The sequence below is a fragment of the Fundulus heteroclitus genome, chromosome 7 (assembly GCF_011125445.2).
Source record: "Fundulus heteroclitus isolate FHET01 chromosome 7, MU-UCD_Fhet_4.1, whole genome shotgun sequence".
NCBI classification, from domain to species: Eukaryota; Metazoa; Chordata; class Actinopteri; order Cyprinodontiformes; family Fundulidae; genus Fundulus; species Fundulus heteroclitus.
The window spans coordinates 32,650,277-32,669,164 of NC_046367.1; the positions used below are offsets into that span (position 1 = coordinate 32,650,277).

Consider the following 18,888-nt stretch of genomic DNA (forward strand, 5'->3'; position numbering starts at 1 on the left):
ACAGACGGACATCTTTTTCCACAGGGTTGCCCTGTCAGCAGATTCTGTGGGTTTTTCTAGCTCCTCTGGAGCTACCACAAGTATCTTCTAATATAAAAAAATAAATAAATGGATTTATTTATTTTAATGTGAAAGACATAGACTAACATACCTTATTATTAATCCCAAGGGGAAAATAAATGTTGTCTCCCTCCACTTAGTGATTCCATTGAGCTTTGTATTGGTCTATCACGTAAAATCCTTTAAGATGGTTTAAAGTGTGTGGCTTAAACATGAATTAATGTAAAATAGATTCATGGGATACACAAGCAATGCAAGGCCTTTTGTTATACTGCATTGTGTCAGATGCAATCTCAACATTCTGGTTTATTTACTTATACAAAAACTAGGCAGTTTCTAAAAGTAAATTTTCTATCAAAACGTAGAAAATGAGAGGATCTAAGTGTAACAGAGTAGTAAACATTTTAGCGCTTACATGCCGTGTCACAATGAACGCGGTTGCCAGATTGACGGACTGTCGTTGAGAGGAGGGGCTCGTGCGGTGGATACCTCGGGACAAACCTGGCAACCGGGTCTATGCGCTGGATACAGCATACAGTATGGCGGACAACGAAAGTGATTTGGAAACCGACGGGCTCGAATTGGCTCTGGACTCGCTGTGTCTGAGACACTGCATGGACGAATCGTCCCTGAACAGCAAGGACTACTGCTCCGACTTCTGCGAGGTGCGTTGGGACAAACTGTTTAGTCAGAAACGGAGTTTGTTTTGTGCTAACCCTCCTAGCTTTTGTAGCTCCTGTTAGCCTTTCAGACTAGCTCCATTTATGCGGCTGCGTCGGCACGGGGAGCCAGAAACTCTCGCGAATCCTTTGATGGATAAAACCACAACTGGGGCTTCACAGCTTCACGCAGACGGCTTTAATTATCTCGCCCGTGGACGTGTTTGACTGTGGCTCTGCGGTTAAGCTAAGCTAGCAGAACAGTGAGAGGCGAAACAAGGTTTTTGTGTGCATGTGTGTGTGTGTGTGTTACGGGTTGACGTTAACTGTCATGGTGACAAATAAACTCAAGAAGCTCCACCATGGACGCTTTATTAATTCAATATCAACGACAACGAGACGTTTAGGGTCTTTAAAGAAACAGATACGTTCCCCTTTACGGTCAGTGAATAGCGCAAATGTGTTGTCCTTTGTGACTGTGTTCACTACAGTAGTCCACCGCCTTACGTTAGAAAAAAAAACAAAAACACAAAACTAAACTTTGAAGTTGCATTATAAGATGTACTTAATACCATTTTTTTCCCATTAGGGTATCATTGCATTAGTGGTGCACCATGTACTTAGGATAAATCTTACGCGTGTGCTTACAGGACTGTCTCAGAAAATTTGAATATTGTGATAAAGTTCTTTATTTTCTGGATTCATTACAAATCAACTGAAATATCGCAAGCCTTTTATTGTTTTAATATCGCTGATTATGGCGCACAGCTGAAGAAAACTCAAAAATCATATCTCAAAATATTAGAATATTTCCTCAGACCAAGTAAAAAAAAAAAAGAAATTATAACAGCAAAACAAAATCAAACATTTGAAAATGTCCATTAATGCACTCAGTACTTGGTTGGGAATCCTTTTGCACAGATTACTGCATCAATGCGGCGTGGCATGGAGGCAATCAGCCTGTGGCATTGCTGAGGTGTTATGGATGCCCAGGATGCTTCAATAGCGGCCTTTAGCTCATTTGCATTGTTGGCTCTGGTGTCTTTCAGCTTCTTCTTCACAATACCCCACAAATTCTCTATGGGGTTCAGGTCAGGGGAATTGGCAGGCCAATCAAGGACAGTAATGCCATGGTCAGTACACCAGTTACTGTGAGAATCTTATGTCGTCTCTTAACCACTACCATACTTGTGATTTAGTTTACTGAACCAAGCTGAGTGTTTTTCAAGGCTCAGGAAACCCTGCAGTGTTTCGAGTTAATTAGACGATTCAAGTGATTAGTTGAATAGCCTACTAGTATACTTTTTCACAATATTCTAATATTTTGCGATAGGATATTTGGGTTTCTTCAGCTGTAAGCCATAATCAGCGATATTAAAACAATAAAAGGCTTGCGATATTTCAGTTGATTTGTAATGAATCCAGAATGTATGACATTTCATGTTTTTTATTTGCATTACAGAAAATAAAGAACTTTATCACAATATTCTAATTTTCTGAGACAGTCCTGTAGATGTAAACGTATATTTATCTTTTGCAAGACGTTTTCTCTGGAAGTGTAAGGCCAAAGAGGTAATTGCTAGAGTCCACTTGTGAGGTATTTCTGTGTTGTTGTTGTTTTTGTTTTTTTGAGGTGGTCTGATTCCCTTTGTTCTTCCTGCAGTTGGTTCAGGAGTACACCGGCCAGTGGCATGTTCCTCTTCCTCAACTCAAGGTGCTGCGGACTGCTCTCTGCAACTTTACCAAAGCCACAGCTGCCTTTCCTGACGACTGTCAGCACGTCCAGTATGTCCTCAGCAGTCTGGCCCTGTGAGTATTTTTATTCAGCCTGTCTTAGTTACTGTCACCACAAAATGTCGCATGTCAAGTCCAGCGCAGAGAACATCCCGGCCCTTTTTAAAGGGCGAGCTGACAGGCGTTAACATCATTTAAAAATAAAAGCACTGAATTTACTTGTAAAAAGACAAGGATTAAAATGGTAAATTCTTGTACTTGTTTGGTGCTTTATTAAGTCCGATAACCCCAAAGAGCTTTATGCTACAGTCAGTCATTCACTCATTCACACCCTGACGGTGGTGAGCTATGTTAGTAGCCACAGCTGCCCTGGGGCAGACTGACAGAAGCGAGGCTGCCATACATTGGCGCAACCGGCTAACCACCACCAGCAGGCAATGTGGGTGAACAACTAAAATGGTCGGAGTGGGGGATCGAACTGGCAACCTGCCAGTTATAGGACTCTCTAAGTATTGCGACAGCGGTGCAAGAGTTGTCTCATAAAAGTCAACTGTACTAACTAGTTTTTAATTCTCTATCTATCAATCTATCTATCTATCTATCTATCTATCTATCTATCTATCTATCTATCTATCTATCTATCTATCTATCTATCTATCTATCTATCTATCTATCTATCTATCTATCTATATATATATATATATATATATATATATATATATATATATATATAAAAATATTGGGGGGAAAAAGCTTTAGGCGTGCTACAGCGATTGGATGCGTACAGGTTCATCACAATTCATTGTAATTAATTGTTCAAACTGGCCTGAAAATACCACTTGAGGGTCTTGTTTTCTTTTTACTTTCCGGAAGGACAAAAAAACTTCGGCCAACTAAGTTCCGACATGAAATGCGCACTTTTTGGCAAAGCGTCGCCACCATGATAACTAGCCATTAGCAGCAGGAGCTATTGGCAGGTTCAGGAGATTATGGGACTATTTTTAATTTTTAAAAGAAAGGCAGATGGAGAGGAGGATGTCGCCACAGAGCATCAGATAAAAAAAAGAAGAAAAGTCTTCACTTCATTCCAGGGATTCTGCTGTCAGCTCAGGTTCATCCTGGTGTGGTTGAAAACCCACAAAATCTGCCGGCATTAAAGAAGGCTTCGACTTCCAAAGCTACAAGTAAACAGCTGGAAAGTAATGGAGCACTTGGCTCTCCAACGTTCTGGTGTAGCTGGACTTATTGACAAACATGCTAAAAACAAGTTATTGAAGTTTGAGGTTAGAAAAATCGCTCTGTTAAATGTTTTGTGGAAGTGCCTTGCTAAATAATCCAGCGATGTCCGTATTTGCAGATTTGATTTCAGCTCACCTTTAAGGGTTTACACATGGGTGGGTTCTAATTGTAGGATGATGAAGAAAATGTAGCATGGTTTTGCAGTATTGACAGCAAAATTTAGAAAATCCTGAAATGGCTGTTATTTAAAAAGACGAGACCCAATACATTTTTTTATTTAATTACATTAATAGTTTACGTACCTATCCGTTGTCGTTTTGCATTGGGCATATAGACTTTACAAAATAATATAATAATTAGCATTTTTTAACAGGGCTTATTGCACAAAATATTACACATCTTTTGACATTTTGCTCTTCATACGTCCCAATATACACATCTGCTGTGACTCAAGAGCAGATGGAACTTCATACTGTGAGTATGAGTCGGAGAATAGTAAAACATGATTTTACTAATATTTTAAAACAAAGACAATAGTGTTTATAGTAGCGTGGCTAGCATCACTATAACATCGGTTGGGGTTAATTTCCTTTAGAATCTAGACAATTACCTTTACTGTGAGGTTTTCCAAATCCAGCATGTTCCATCCTGACTGAGTTGAAAAGCTTAAAAGGATAAATTGGTGAACTTTACCTGTTGGACGTCCTGGAGAGAGAATGGGTCATGCACATCTTTAGAGGCTGTATGTTGTTGAGAATCAAGTTTCCTTTTAAACCATTTTTATCTCTGTTCTGATGCTGAAAATACTTAGAAACTTTGAGTCTTTTTAATCTGTAACCATGGTCTCACCACTTGTTCTTGGCACAACCGGGTAGCGCGCAGGGATGATGGGTTCACTGACCGGTAAAAGACCTGATTTGTAAAAAAAAAAAATTGTTGTTTCTGACCAACAAGTCGGTGGGTCGCAGATGATTAAGTTGGAAACAAGCTGTTCTTGTCATCAGATTTCATTTTTAATCTCTTTCTTTGTGACGTACCTCTTAAAAAGGAACCAAATAAACTGAGATTGTTTGATTGTTAGACTTACGACCGCCCTTTTCTCTTGCAGGAGCTTCTTTGAACTGATGCTGTTCTTTAGCAAGGAGGAGTTTTTAGAGGAGCCTTTAAAAAACATCCTTGATTGTTTTCAGGTAACTAAACAACTTCTGATTTCATTATTCACAACCAGAGCATCCAACTCTAACTCAGCCACTTCTGAATAGTAAATTATTTTCAAGCATCAAATACCAATGATGTTTAAAGTCAGTTTTCCTAAAGCTTTGTTTTAGCTCAGTTGACCTTTTTAAATAACATTGATTTGAGAATATTTTATTTAAATTGTTTTTGCAGGAATGCCATTCCAAACTTCTGAGACACAGGAACATCTATCTTCATCACGTGAAGCAGGTTATCAAAGGTGGAGGTCCGTGGGAGAATCCAGCGTTGCAAAGAATTCTGAAAGAGGCAGAAATGTCACAAAGTGAAGGTAGGCATGTGTTGCATTAGAAGGTGCTGCGTTGCTGGAAAAACTGACTGAAGTTGATTGATTTCCTCGGTTGACGAGGCACTGGAAAAGATGCCGCTATAATCAGGGATGTGTCCGTCAAGATTGTTTTATCCTTAATTTCCTTCACAATCATTTAAGTTAAGGCATTTCCTGATTCCAGGTCCCAGTTCTACGTTAGTCATTATAATCTATGCACTTTAAATGCTCAAAGTGTTGCTTTGAAGTGCAGCAACATAACATGCAATATTTGCTTAATAATGTCTACATTAATATTGATCATGTCCCCCTCAACTCATTCACTCATAGTTCATCGTCTTCTCTGTGTTTCTTTTTACAGCAAAACTTGTTTTGTCGCGTTTGGGTTGTCTGAAAACCTGACTGCATTAAATATATGTGTTGACCTGAACTATGACTAATTGGCTTGATTGCAAAACGACTGTATTGAACTGAGGGACAGTTGTCATTTTCCAATATCATATTTTAAGTTGGATATCATGAATTAGACCTTTGACCATATCTTAAAGTGCCCTCAGAGGATTAGAGTATTTTTCTTTTGAGCTGGCCATATATAAATCAAGTGAACTGAAATAATTAGTTAGATTTTAACCTGAACAGGTGTCAGTTCAGTTAATGTTTATGACTTGCTGATAACAGAAAGTGATGGCAGAAACAGTACGTCACTTGCAGTCATGCTTGTATGCAAATGTTTCTCCAATCTAACCGTCACGCTCTCCTTTTATGCAGTCGATGACTACTTGAGGACAGAATTGCCGATCTTTCTGGAGCTACGGGTTCGATATCTGCAGGCCTGTGAGCGGATACAAGAGGCCATGGCTCTTTGTAAAAGCTGCCTGGAAAACCAGGAGACTGGAAAGCATCTGTACTTCCATCAAGCCTACCTGACCTGCCTTTATAAGGCCTCCCTGTATGAAAGCCTCCAGAAAGAGGTGAGGACATTGTTGACCTATACCTCTGTAGATGTGGAACAAGAGCAAGCCGCAGAGTTGATTTGAACTTTTTTTTTTTTTTGTTATCCAAAGAAATTGTAAAAGCAAAATATACTCTTATTTTTTTTTATGTGATGCACATTACCAATAACACATTTTGGCGTATTTTAATTTTTTTTTTATCTCGTCATAATCTTGTTCCCCAGATGGCAGAAATAGACGGCCGTGATGCAGTCGAAATAATCTGTAACACTGAGAGCGTGGAGAAAGACGAGCTTTTGTTGTCCCTGTGTAAAGCTTTTCTCACTCGGCAGCTGCATGAAGGGGACATGTATTACATCTGGTAAGTGCGACATTTCTAGAAATGCAATGCACAGCTTTCCCACTGCAGGTGAAAGGGGCCCAAATAATATATTTATTTATTTGTCACAGGTCAAGTGACCTGGTAAGACATTTTAGAACCAGTGGAAACGCTCAGATAGGAATGGGTACTGAATTCTGCACTTTTATTGGCACCGACTGAATCCTGTCGGTATTACCGGGTACCGATTCACTTAAAATCAAATGGCACCATCTTTTGGTACCTAAACACATCACTGTGTTCTGCTGGTCCAGTAAGCAAAGCATGGCTGATAGAAAGCGCTAGCTCTGCTTTTCGAAAGGCGCCACAGATTCTGCTAGCTGCAATATTTGTGAGGCGAAGTGCAAGACCAGCGGTGGGAATATTTCTAGTCTGAGGAAGCACCTGGTCACTGCTGCCAATATTGTGATTTTCTCGCTATATTTAGCGGCTTTTCAGACCCATCTAGCGACCTTTTCTTAAAAAAGCGACTAACAAAAAATCTAGCGACTTTCTTCTGTTATCGGTGACTTCCCGTGAAAACAACAATTGTTCTGGAGTTACTGTCTTGGGAACTTCTATAAGCTTCTCCAACCACAGACAGCTGCCTCGTCCAGAAGCTTGCCTGCAGTCAGAGCAGAGAGGAAGCCTCTTTGCTCCCTTGTTGTAAATGTATCCCACCCTGATTTACAAAGCTGGATAAAATAATGTTTTTAATAAAAAAAAAAGTTCTTCTCTGAAACTGTTGCACTAAAACAGTTCTCTGAACTTTATTCACACACAGCTTCTATCCCGTATTCACCTCGTTCTCTATGTGCCTCTGTTTTATTATTGCATTGTCCTAATTATTATTCAGGCAATGTATTAAAATTCCTAATTTATTTAACAAGGTTCACTTGTAGACCCAAACACGTTTATATATGAGAAATAAATGTTAAATAGAATTATTATTTTTTATAAACTAACATTTATCACTACAGAAGCACACAAAGGTACTGAACACAGGTACCGTTTAGCACCGGTATCGATTCCCAGGTATCTGTATCGTATCGGTGCAAATATAAAAGGTAATTACTCTAACAAGTGTCCTGTCTTTAGAGTTGAGATGAGAGGCACTGATATTATTAAAAGTTAACCTCGACTTCCTAAAGTTATGAATGAACTCGGTCTCTGTGAAGCTTTTAAAATCTCTGCCCCTGGCTGCATCTCCACAGCCAAACAGACCTCTTCTTTTGCATCATTTTGGAGCCACAAACGGATTACGCTGACGTCAGAATTTGAAAAGCAATGGGAACGGCCTCGCAAAAGGATCAGATTCCAGAAAAAAATCGGAATTGAGCATTTAAGACCTGCAGTGGGAACGTAGCCTTCATTACTTTGAGTTAACCATTGATTAATTAATTTATATTCAATACAATCCATTTAGATTTAGATTCACTAAATAATTAACTATATCATAGTAAGCTGTTGGAGGCAGTTTATCCACGTTGTCTGACATTTTTTCCTTCCTCTACCTCATACGAGTCGATCCACACAGCAGAGATTTTGTGGCTGTATCGTTCTCTTGCACATTGGTCAAGAGTATCAATATATTTTCCTCTTGTTTGTCTGGAAGCCATGATGATCATGGTTGCGTAGCGCTGCGCTTGCCTACCAACATGGCAGCTTCAGTGCATGGATCATCTCTGTTTCTCGGTACACACTGAGCTTACACACCATTAAACAAGTTCTTTGGGTGCCATCACTTCAGCATCAAATCCCAAAAGTCAAAAGAGCTTGAAGATGAGGCTAATTTGTACTCTCATCCAGGAGTAGAAATGGTGGGATTAGACTTTTCCAGGACATCTCTGAGCATTACGCTCCATAAGTTCGGTCACCTGCAGTAGATCTTTCAGCAATCCTCTGAAAGTTTGCACTGGCACCTAGCAGTACACATGATGTGAAAGTACCGTATTTTTCAGACAATAAGTTGCACTTTTTTTTCATAGTTTGGCCGATCTTGCTACTTATAGTCAGGTGCGATTTTAAATGCTAACTCACGCTGACGAAGATTAACCAAGCAGTAAACATTACCGTCTATAGCCGCAAGAGGGCGCTCTAGGCCTGTGAAAACTATGTACTATATAAACTATATACTGCTCTTGCACCACTACAAAATTAATAACATTAACATTTATAAACAATAAACACTGAACACATGTACATATGTTGGTTCACTCTTTCAGTATGTATTCATGCCGCGGAGAGATGCGTGGTGCATAACCCCGTTATTGGGCTGTCCATGAGGCTAATAACAGCTAGCGCTAGCTTACAGGTCTATTGTCCGGGCGTTTTTACTACTTCACTGATGTGCATCAGCTTTATGTTGCTCTCAAACATCCATGTCGTACTATTAGCTTAGCACGTAGCACCGTTACGCTCACGGTCTAATTTCAGTGTAATTAGACCGAAATTGCCGGTTGGAATTGGTGGCTTGTTGCGCTAATTTATCCCATTCAACCTCCCAGGTATGTTCCTTATTATTCAGCCGATTTTGGATGGAGCTGTGTAATTGAAAAAGTTGCCTTACCACGTTAAATATCAGTTTTTAGTCTTGGATTGTGTGGAATAAGTTTAAACAAATGTGACTTATAGTCCGGTGCGTCTTATGTGTTTTTTTTTTTCCTCTTTATGATAAATTTTTTGACTGATGCAATTTATATCCCGGTGCGACTTTTAGTCCGAAAAATACGGTCAATACGATTCACCTGTCAGTGGCGGACTCTTGCATACCTGGAGGAGTGATATAGGTGAATATGGTGACTTTCTTGCAGGGATCTTGTCTTCATCTGGAGTAGATTGCATCTAAGGGCCTCTCCATCCCGACAAGGCTTCCTGGCTGAGTGTTTGGAACTAGCTTCATCTGCTACCAATGTCAGAGCCATCTTCCCCTTCATCAAACTGCTTACTGAGGTAAGACTGCACACACAGCGACATCCTAGGCAGAGGAAAAAGTAACTTTTTCCCCAGTCTTTTCAAACATCATCACGCTTTCACACCAAATTGTGACACTCCTCCATCTCGGCCTTACTCATTTAACTCTGTTATGTCTGTTTTGACTTGCCTTTTTTTTCCACTGATATTTCTTTTTATTTGTATAGCTTGGAGGTAAAGGAGTTGAGGTTGCTGTTGAGCTCTGTGCCAGGGCGTTGCAGCTCTGTGATATGCAGGGTGACACTGTAACCCGCTCACTTGTCTGCAAGACCATCGCCTTCCTGCTGCCTCATGACCTAGAGATCTGTCGAGCGTGTTCCCTGCTGGTCTTTTGCCAGGAGCGAAGCCTGGAGGCGTACCGAACTGTGTGTCTTCTTTACAGGCATCCGGATCAGGAGCAACATCCTCACAACAACCCTCTCAGGACCAACGTTCGCTTCGTAATTATGCAGGTCATTATCTAAAAGATTTGTAAAAACAGACACACGGGTACATCTCCTAAAATTAGAGTCTTATGAAAACAAATCCATTTTTGTTTTTTTATTCGTTGCAGAAAGTGAAACCCTTATGTTATACAACACTACTACACATGCAATAAAGTATCTCAAGTCTTTATTTCTTGTAATCTAGATGGCTATGGCAAACAGTGTCTTGAAAAATTGGAAGATAATAGCAATGACTACAATATGTCATTGCTAAAGAAGCCGGTTAACAGAATGCTGTATCAAAGCATATTCATAGAAAGTTAAGTGGACAACATGCGGTAGGAAAGGTTGTACTAACACGGAAAAAGGGGGCGCAATGGTTAACACGCACGACCCATGTACGTTAGTCCTTGACAAGGCTAACCCGGGTTTGATCGTGGTCCTTTGCCACACGGCCCCTCTCTCGTACCCCCTTTCCTTTCAGCCCACTGTGTGAAAAACGGGCCAATAGTGCCGTAAAAACCTCAAAAAATAAATAAAGATTATAGGAGAGTTTTACAAGGAGTGGACTGAGGCTGGAGTCAGAAGCCACTCCTGAACCATAGAGAACATCCCAAGCTTAGTTAGGCTAGGGAGAAAGAGAACTCAGTGGACCAAAGTGTTCTTTCGAGATAGATTTAAAGTTTGGATTTCATTTGGAAATATGGGCCCCAGAGGGTGGAGGAAGAGTAGAGAGGCACAGAATCCACATTGCTTGAGGTCCAGTGTGATGTTTCCACAGCCAGTGATGATTTGTGGTGCCATGTCAGCAACTGGTGGTGGTCAAACAGGAGATAGCAGCCTGCTTCATGCATCTTTTTGCGTACAAGCATTGTGGAGATGCTGATTTAATTTTCCAGCAGAACTTGGCCAGCAAACCCACCTGACCTCAACCCCATAGAGAATCTGAGAATGGGAGTCCAGACCAAACAATCCAGATGACCTGACAGCAGCTACCAGAGCAACCTGGGCCTCCATTACACCTGTGCAGTGCCACAGGCTGGTTGTGTCTCCATGCCGCGCCGCATTGATGCAGTAGTTCATGCAAAAGGAGGCCAAACCAAATACTGAGTGCAAAGAAAAAAACACGCTGGCGTTTTTGGGTTTTCATTATTTCTAAGGCATAATCAGCAGAATTACAAAAAATGAAGGCTTGAAATTTTTGTGTAATGTAGTAGTTTGCGCCAGTAAGATACGAGTTTCAGTTTCTGGAATGAGTGATAAAATATGGAACTTTTTCATGATATTCCAATGATTTTGACATGTGCGTCTACATTGCTGTGACAGAGTGTCTGGTCCCTTATTGTTTTGTTTTTGATCTGAAACACAAATGTTTCAGAAACGTAAGAGAGACTTTAATCAACAATAGCCAGAATGTATTTAAAAATGATTACATAATTTATTAAAAGAAATAAAACATGAAAAACAACCTGGCTCTATGTGGAAAAAGTAATATCTGCCCTTGTTAATCTTAATTTGACTGATTACCCATATTTCCATGGTTCAATTTCCCAAATCACACCCAGATGTGATTACTAGAACGCCACTGCAATAAAACCTGTCTGACAATGCAACACTATAAAATATCTACAAAAGCAACACATCATGCCCTGATATGAACAAAAATCCAGAATAAATCTTGAATGGATCAAAATTAAATTGCAAACACATCTCTAAAGCTTTTGGGTTCCAGTGATCGACAACGAGAAACATTTTCTGCAATGGGGAAAACATTAAATGGTGGAGAACTTTGGAGCTGCTGGTCTTTTGAGCCTAATGAGAGAGAGAGCACATCAACTTATCCAGACGGTAGAACAACATCCAAAGCCCTGTAGGCTTCAGTTAAGCTCAAAGTCAGTGTTCATGTTAGCTTCAGCAAGGACTGGGCAGATATTGCACACATTAGCGGAATCGAAAGTTAAAACCACTGACCAAAAAGTATGGCTTATCCCCAAAACCTGTGAGAAAATGTTTGTTTTTTTTTTTATTGAAAAGGCAAAAATAGAAGATTTGCATCCTGTTAAATCTTTTGTAATTCTGTAATAGTGTAATGGTCTGGGGCTGTTTTGCTCCCTCAGGAGCTGGAGAACTTTCTGGATCTGTAAATTCTGATCTCTACCAGAAGATTCTGATCTTGGGAGAAAACATTTTCAGCCATTGGTTTGTGAAGACCTTAATTAGCCGTTCACTTACTCTCATAATAAGAAATCTTATTTTTCTAGTTCAGAAAAAAAAGAAAAAAAAAAGAAAAACAATTCCCTGGAACTTAGTAGTTGCTGATGTAAACTGAGATATAAGTTTGTATCTCAGTAAATCAGTGGCACACATGGTGCTGTAAAATATAGAGTTGTGAATATGTTCCTGTTGTGTTTAAACACAACTTTTAGGAAGAATGCTCTCAACTTGGGTATAATGTTATTCCTAATTCAGAGCTCTTCTGAGTCGGAACCAGCATTAGCCAAAACGCACTTGGGTTTTGCTGCAGGTCAGCGATCCAAAGCTCAAATCTAGCCCTAAAGGACTTAAACATATCCTGACTTTGGAGTGTCATGACCAGGTCTGGTCTCAAATGTAAACCTTTAGGAGATGGCACATGTTAAAAAAAAAAAAACAGTTTGAATTAAAGTTTTCTGTGGCAAGTTGCTACAAATGCTTTGGCCCACTCTCGTGGAACAACCAATTCTAAGGTTTAGAGAACAATGTTGACTTCCCACAGGGCCAGGTTTGCTTTAATCGGGGTCTTTTACTTTTTTTTAAATAAATGAAATAATTTCAAAGCACAAAACATAACGTAAGTCATTTGTGGCTATTTTTTTCCCCCTTTCCAGATGTTAAAAGAGCGGCTGTGCTTTGACCCTGAGTTTTGGAACCTCCTGACTCTCAGGACTCGCTGCTTGGAGTTGATGAGCGATAATGTCGTGAAGGATGCTGTACTCAGTGAGATGAAGGAGGAGGAAGAAAAGGAATACAGAGAAGGTCTCTTACCCAATAACTGTGTGAATGAGTCGTGCGCTCCGTCCCTTGATTCATGCCTCAGGACTCAAGCGGCAGTTGAGAGCAAAGACCTTCCAGAGAACCTAGTTGTGGTGGCTCCAGAAACCAAGTGTCTTGCACAGAGTCGTGTACACCTAAGGAGGAGGAAATGGAGAAAACCTTTGGCAAAGCTGGACTTTGTTGACGATCCTGAATTTAAGTACAATCTCAAACCCCATTCTTTGAGCAGTAAGCCCATGTACTCACTAAGAAACAACCACATTAAAGTCGGCTATACTGGTCCTGTAAGGCTGCCCTCGAACCACAGCGGAGAATACTTTCCCCAAGGCGTTAAAAACCAGATTTTTAAAAGAAGGGGTCGGAAGAAGAGATGGCTGCAGGGTCTTCCAAACGTGGAGCAAGCGCAGCCGGTTTCAGCGAAAAAGTTCAAAGTGGGTGGCGAAAAGCGAGGAAGAAAGCCTTTACCGAGACTGGAGTTGTCTTTCCCCGAAAATGAAATTCCCGTCACAGAGGAAGCCTGCGGTGTGGAGGTGGACGCAGAAGGCAAAGAGCAAGCTTTACCTGATTTGGATTTTGAACCACAAAGCATTGGTAAGCAGACAGAGGATGAAGTTGAGCTGCTAAACGAGCCTAACAAGGAAAACAGCGCGGACGCCAGTGTGGTCGCTGGTTACCGTCTTGGCGAACAGTCTGAAGAGGCACCTCTGGTGTCGAAGCTTTGTGATGATCTGCCGAGTGAGCCCCAAGGTGCTGTTCCTGTCCAAGCTAACCCCGAGGTTGACGGTCCTGTCATTGAATTACTGGTTAATCCAGTAGAGTTGCTACACAATTACTCCCTTCTTCCTAGAACGTCTGATGGCGATGAACCAAAGTCCCCAGAATCAAAGACATCTGAAGAGGTTAATGGTAACATAAAGCAGGAGTCCAAGTCAGAAGTGGAAACAGAAGACCAAGAAGTTAAGGTCAGTGCTTTTTGTTTTTTTATTTCTCGTATTAGGATATGGTTACCATGACACTACATCACACAGCACTGCTGCCAATTTTGAAAATCTAATTAACTTTGATAGAGATGCACCAATATGTCGGCCAATATGTCCACCTTGATTGGCTCTGATTGGTGAAAGGCAAGTCAGATTTGGGTTTTTCAGGATCTCCCACTATTTTCTGATTACAAATGGATCAATTAATATTTGATAAATATAACGTAATTTAATAAAATCAGATAAAGCTTAGGAACAGATGCATTTATGCATCCATACGGATGATCTAGTAGCTTTTATTCAATTCAAAACTAGTACTTTTATCTAACAACCATTTTTAGTGTTGTGAGAAAGGAAAAATATGTGATATGCCAGTTAGCGAGACATGATTGGTTTTAGTTTAAACAGCAAGGAATTTTGACTGGTTTATCTTGTGGTATATTTTTTTCCATTTTAAATAGATATTTTTTTCCCTAAGTTTAAAATGGAGCTGCTTGTTTATAAAGTTGTTTTAATTTAGTCAGTATTGAAATCATGAATATTTAAAATAATTACCTATTAAGTTTGGAAATAAAACTATGAATTGACTTCATAGAAACTTGAAACCTTCTTATATCTTGATTATTATGTAAACCTATGTTCTTAGGAATTTAGTTAAATACATACAAGAAGTTATAGTGAAACAATTTTTATTGTATACAGTCACAAACGATATTTAATTTATAAATTAAATAAAGAACTTCAATTTGAGAATTTCCAAGACTGAAATTTGTACTGAAATGCAAAGAAAATATGAAATAATGTTTAAGGACGTTATCTTAGTGGTTAGTTTTCAGGTATAAGATGTAGGGATGAAATAAATAAGAACGGTTAAGAAATTGAGGTGTCGATGCAGTAATCTCCCCACCAAACATTTTGTCAAATTGTTTATCATATGGAAAGCTGCAACAGCATTAAGTATCAATACTGTATCTTGGCAGGACTTATATTTTCTGTGAGGAAATGTTTTTTTTTTGTTTATATATATTGCAATGTAACTATTCAATGATGATATGACATTTCCAAATATTTCTAAAATGTTATATTGGAGGAGTTTTTATAAATACGGTAAAATAATTGTCATAAGTTTGTACAGGCATCTTGTTGTGGGCTTTCCTGGCAGTCTTTCTGAGGCTTTTGTTTTGGTTGTATCGATATCGTAATTATATTGTATCAACCAAAATCAAGAAGTATGTTGTAATATAGGTTTTGGCCATATTGTCCAGCCATAGTTGGGAGAATCTGACCCAATCTGTATAATCTGATTGAATTTGACTTTGTAAAGTGCCTTGAGATGACATGTTTCATGAATTGGCGCTATATAAATAAAATTTAATTTCATTGAATTGGGTAAAATCAGAAAAAATAAAGTTTTGGCGACATAGCAGTTTCTTATCCTGTTTTGTGTGAAGTTATATATCGTGTTGAGCTATATTTTGTTTCTTTATCTCTCTGTCTAGCCTAAACCGATAAAAACATGGAGAGAGAGATCGCTCCGGACTCAACAATATGGTCACTTAAGCTTTACCTGCAAGATCTGCCATAAAACCTTCAAGGGTTTGAATGTGATGAGGCACGCATTCTCACATTTAAAGAAAAGGAGACTAAGATGCATTCTCTGTGGGAAACACTTCAAGAATCTGCCTTTGGCCAAAAAGCATATTCTCGACCACATAAATGAAATGTCCAACCACAAACCAAACGAGGAGCAAACGCAGGAAAGTCCGCCTGCTAACGGGGTCATGGAAAACGAGCACCGGTCTGAGGAGGAAAATCTACCGTCTGTCACTGAGAACAAACCGAAAAAGAAACCCAAATCCAAAAATAAGCTTTTGAACCTCAAGAGGGAAGAGCGGATCATCAGGAATATCCGCATCCTGCTTAAAAAGACGGCTTTGATCCACAAAAAGAGCAAAAACCCAAGCGTGGACATCATAAACATGGTAGAGTTCAGCGACGAGCAAGTGGTCATTGCCGACGGCCTGGTGATAATAAAGAACGCGTCTTTGAAAAAGACAGAGGAGGAGGCCACGGAGACCCCCGTGGAGGAAAACGGCTGCAGTGTGGACTCCACGTACCCCCTGTGTCCGTCAGAGGTCTGCGATCGGGTCTTCTTGAAAATGAACAGTTCGCTGACGAGGCATGCCATCAAATGCCATCTCGGTGAGGAGAAGGTGCTAGAGAAAACCTACGTTTGGTCCAAGCACAAGTGCTACTTCTGCGTCAGGTAAGAACCGAAATGCTATTTAATAAAAACATAGAAATGTTTTGTAGAATTAACCGAAGTAGCTCCTACATAAGTTAAATATCCAATAACTCCATGTGTATATGTTTAGTACAGGTGTATTGACGTCTCACACGGCAGGATCTCACAAAACTAAAATGTTGCCAGGTAAATGGAGGAGTTCTAACTATTCAGTTGCAATTGGCCTGATTTAAGGTAAACACTGGAGTCAAAAGGTTCAAGTTTCCAGGCTTAAAACATGGAGACCACACTGAATAAGTTCCAAATGTCTTTCCACCTTCAATGAGACACACGTCTTGTATAGTTCAACTAAGCTGTTAGGGTGAAAGAGGAGAGCTGCAACAACTTTGTCTCACATGAAATGTGTAAACCTTTAAACTGAGCCTTTGTAGAAACGCCTGATTTAATTTCAGCATTGCCCTCTTAGCATCTTGACATCCTATAGATGAGAATTTGTTTGGACTTGTCTTGTCCTCTTCAGGCCACACTACAGATTTTACCGTCAGATTTAGATGTGAACTCTGGCCAGACCATTCCAGAAATGTAATTTTCCTCATTCAGTTTAATTGAACTAAAACAATTCTACAAAGAGTGGACCACAATTAACCCGCATCAGTGTAAAAGACGCATTAGATTAGGCTCTTATGGTTAGTTGTTGCTCCCTCGGGTGGCGTAGTGTTTCCCCTTTAATGAAAGCATTGTTTGGGGAAAAAAAAAAGTTAATGCTCAGCTTATCTCTGATATTAAAATTCCTTTGATGTAGGAAATTGTACAAACAGGAAACATATAAGGAGTATACGTAATTTTCACAGCAATGTGTCGGTGAAAAATGCAGTCATTCCTCTTAAGTAAACTGAATTACTTTTTCATCTTTTAGATGTCAAACATGAACATGTTTGGAGATCTCGCTGCTATGTTTAAGCGCCGAAAATGTTCACCTTTTGTCCGGCTCTGTATTTATTTATTTTTTTCCTAACTGCATCTTTTGGCTGCTTTCCTCTGGCAGGCATATCAATTATTTGGAGCAGTATAAGCAGCACATGAAGCTCCACAACGACCCTCTGCCATTCTTCTGCTACCATACGGAGTGTAAGCTGCGCTTCGCAACGCAGCCAGAATTAAAGGAGCACATCAACACCCACCAGCCCTTCAGACCTCAGTGCACATACCCAGACTGCGAGACGCTGTTCTCAAACTTCCAGACTCTCGCCGACCACGAGTGGAGGCACTACATCCCAGTGCCACAGAGGAAGGAGGTGGACCTCGGAGCCAGCACGAAAAACAAGCCGAGCGAAGAAGCTCCTTGGAAGCAGAGAGTGAAAATTGAAGAAATTTGGCTTCAGAATAAAACTGCCCAAAGGAGTCCCACTCCTGATAAAAGCAAAACGGAAGATCAGGAAACGTCTACGACGGACCACAGCCAGATTGTGTGTGAGTATACCTGTCCGACAACAGAAGTTAGCCACGGACCAACGGACGATAAGCCCGCCGTCAACGGATTCGAGGACGTGACTAAAGGGATCCCGGAGGTTTCCAGTTCCACCCCTCACACTGCTAAATCCCCCAAAAAGAGACCTCAAAAGAGCCCCTCCAGCTGGGACGTCATCAACGTCAAAGAGTGGCAGGAAATGTCCACGCTGGCCGAGGGAATCCAGAAAAACATAGCCGAGCCGCACATCACCGAGCACAAGACCTTCAAACCCGAAGATCCCGCCTACGCCCCGTTCGTGAAAACCCCCTTCGTCCGGCCGCCGCCCTCCACCTACCTGAACGAGTCTTTGCTCTCCATGCGCAAGAGGAGGTCCCCCGACCAGCCGCCCCTCAAACAATATACCAACACTAAGAAGAAGAAAGAACTGGCTGCAGAGAAGGGGAGCGGCAACAAAGCGGGGGTACCGGAGAAGGTGCGACATCGCTGCAGCAAATGTCTGTCTTCCTTCGGCACGTCGGAGGAACTGCAGTCACACGAAGCGCGCAACACCTGCTCCTCCCTCTTTGGTTTTGATTCGGACGATGAAAGTTAATGTAATGGGTTCACTTATTAAAGCATTATGGCTTTAAACCTCTAACTCCATTCATGAACAGGTAGTGTGTGTGTTCTGTGTGCAGACGGGCGGTGGAGTCATTTTCATTTGCCTTACTTGCATAATGCAGTAGGAGTTCAGCACCAAAATGTTTGAGTTGTTGTTCATTCTAAATCAAGCAATAATTTTAGATTGATTTTTTTTTTTTTTTTTTATCAAAGTGAAATTAAGTAACAGATTTTGGTTTAAATCTGATTTAAATTAATACACGCTGTTTACAATTATTAAGCAAGTTCTATTTTGATAATTATTGTCAGTATTGAACAACCACAAAACCTGATATTTCAGAAAACAAAAGGTCTTTAATTTCTTAGAGCATCTGTGCAAAATTATTGGGCAACTTTTGGTGTCCAGAATGTCATCAAAATTTATATTTTCTTATACATTTTTTATTAAAAATAAAATTGCTTGACATAAAACAGGCTTCGCCTTGAGAAGGACCCTCAAGTTGTCAATAGGGTTTAATTGAGGTGAGGAAGGCGGCCGTGTCCTTATTCCTTCGTCTTTGAGGCCTTTTTCGGTAAACCATGTGCATTATTCTTGATGAATGCAATAGAGCATTGGCCTGGATAGCGAGCAGTCTT

General features: G+C 40.3%; 1 protein-coding gene across 1 annotated transcript; it reads left to right on the top strand.

The window, feature by feature from the left end:
• The first annotated feature begins 553 nt into the window (after positions 1–553).
• Positions 554–18,449, top strand: LOC105936160 (zinc finger protein 292). The gene is made up of 11 exons (XM_036139511.1): positions 554–725; positions 2,383–2,528; positions 4,801–4,882; positions 5,082–5,217; positions 5,983–6,185; positions 6,392–6,528; positions 9,339–9,477; positions 9,666–9,950; positions 12,791–13,918; positions 15,436–16,202; positions 17,227–18,449. The coding sequence occupies exons 1-11, from the start codon at positions 600–602 to the stop codon at positions 18,242–18,244; spliced, it is 4,167 nt and encodes a 1,388-aa protein (XP_035995404.1). The 5' UTR covers positions 554–599; the 3' UTR covers positions 18,245–18,449.
• Positions 18,450–18,888: the final 439 nt, after the last annotated feature.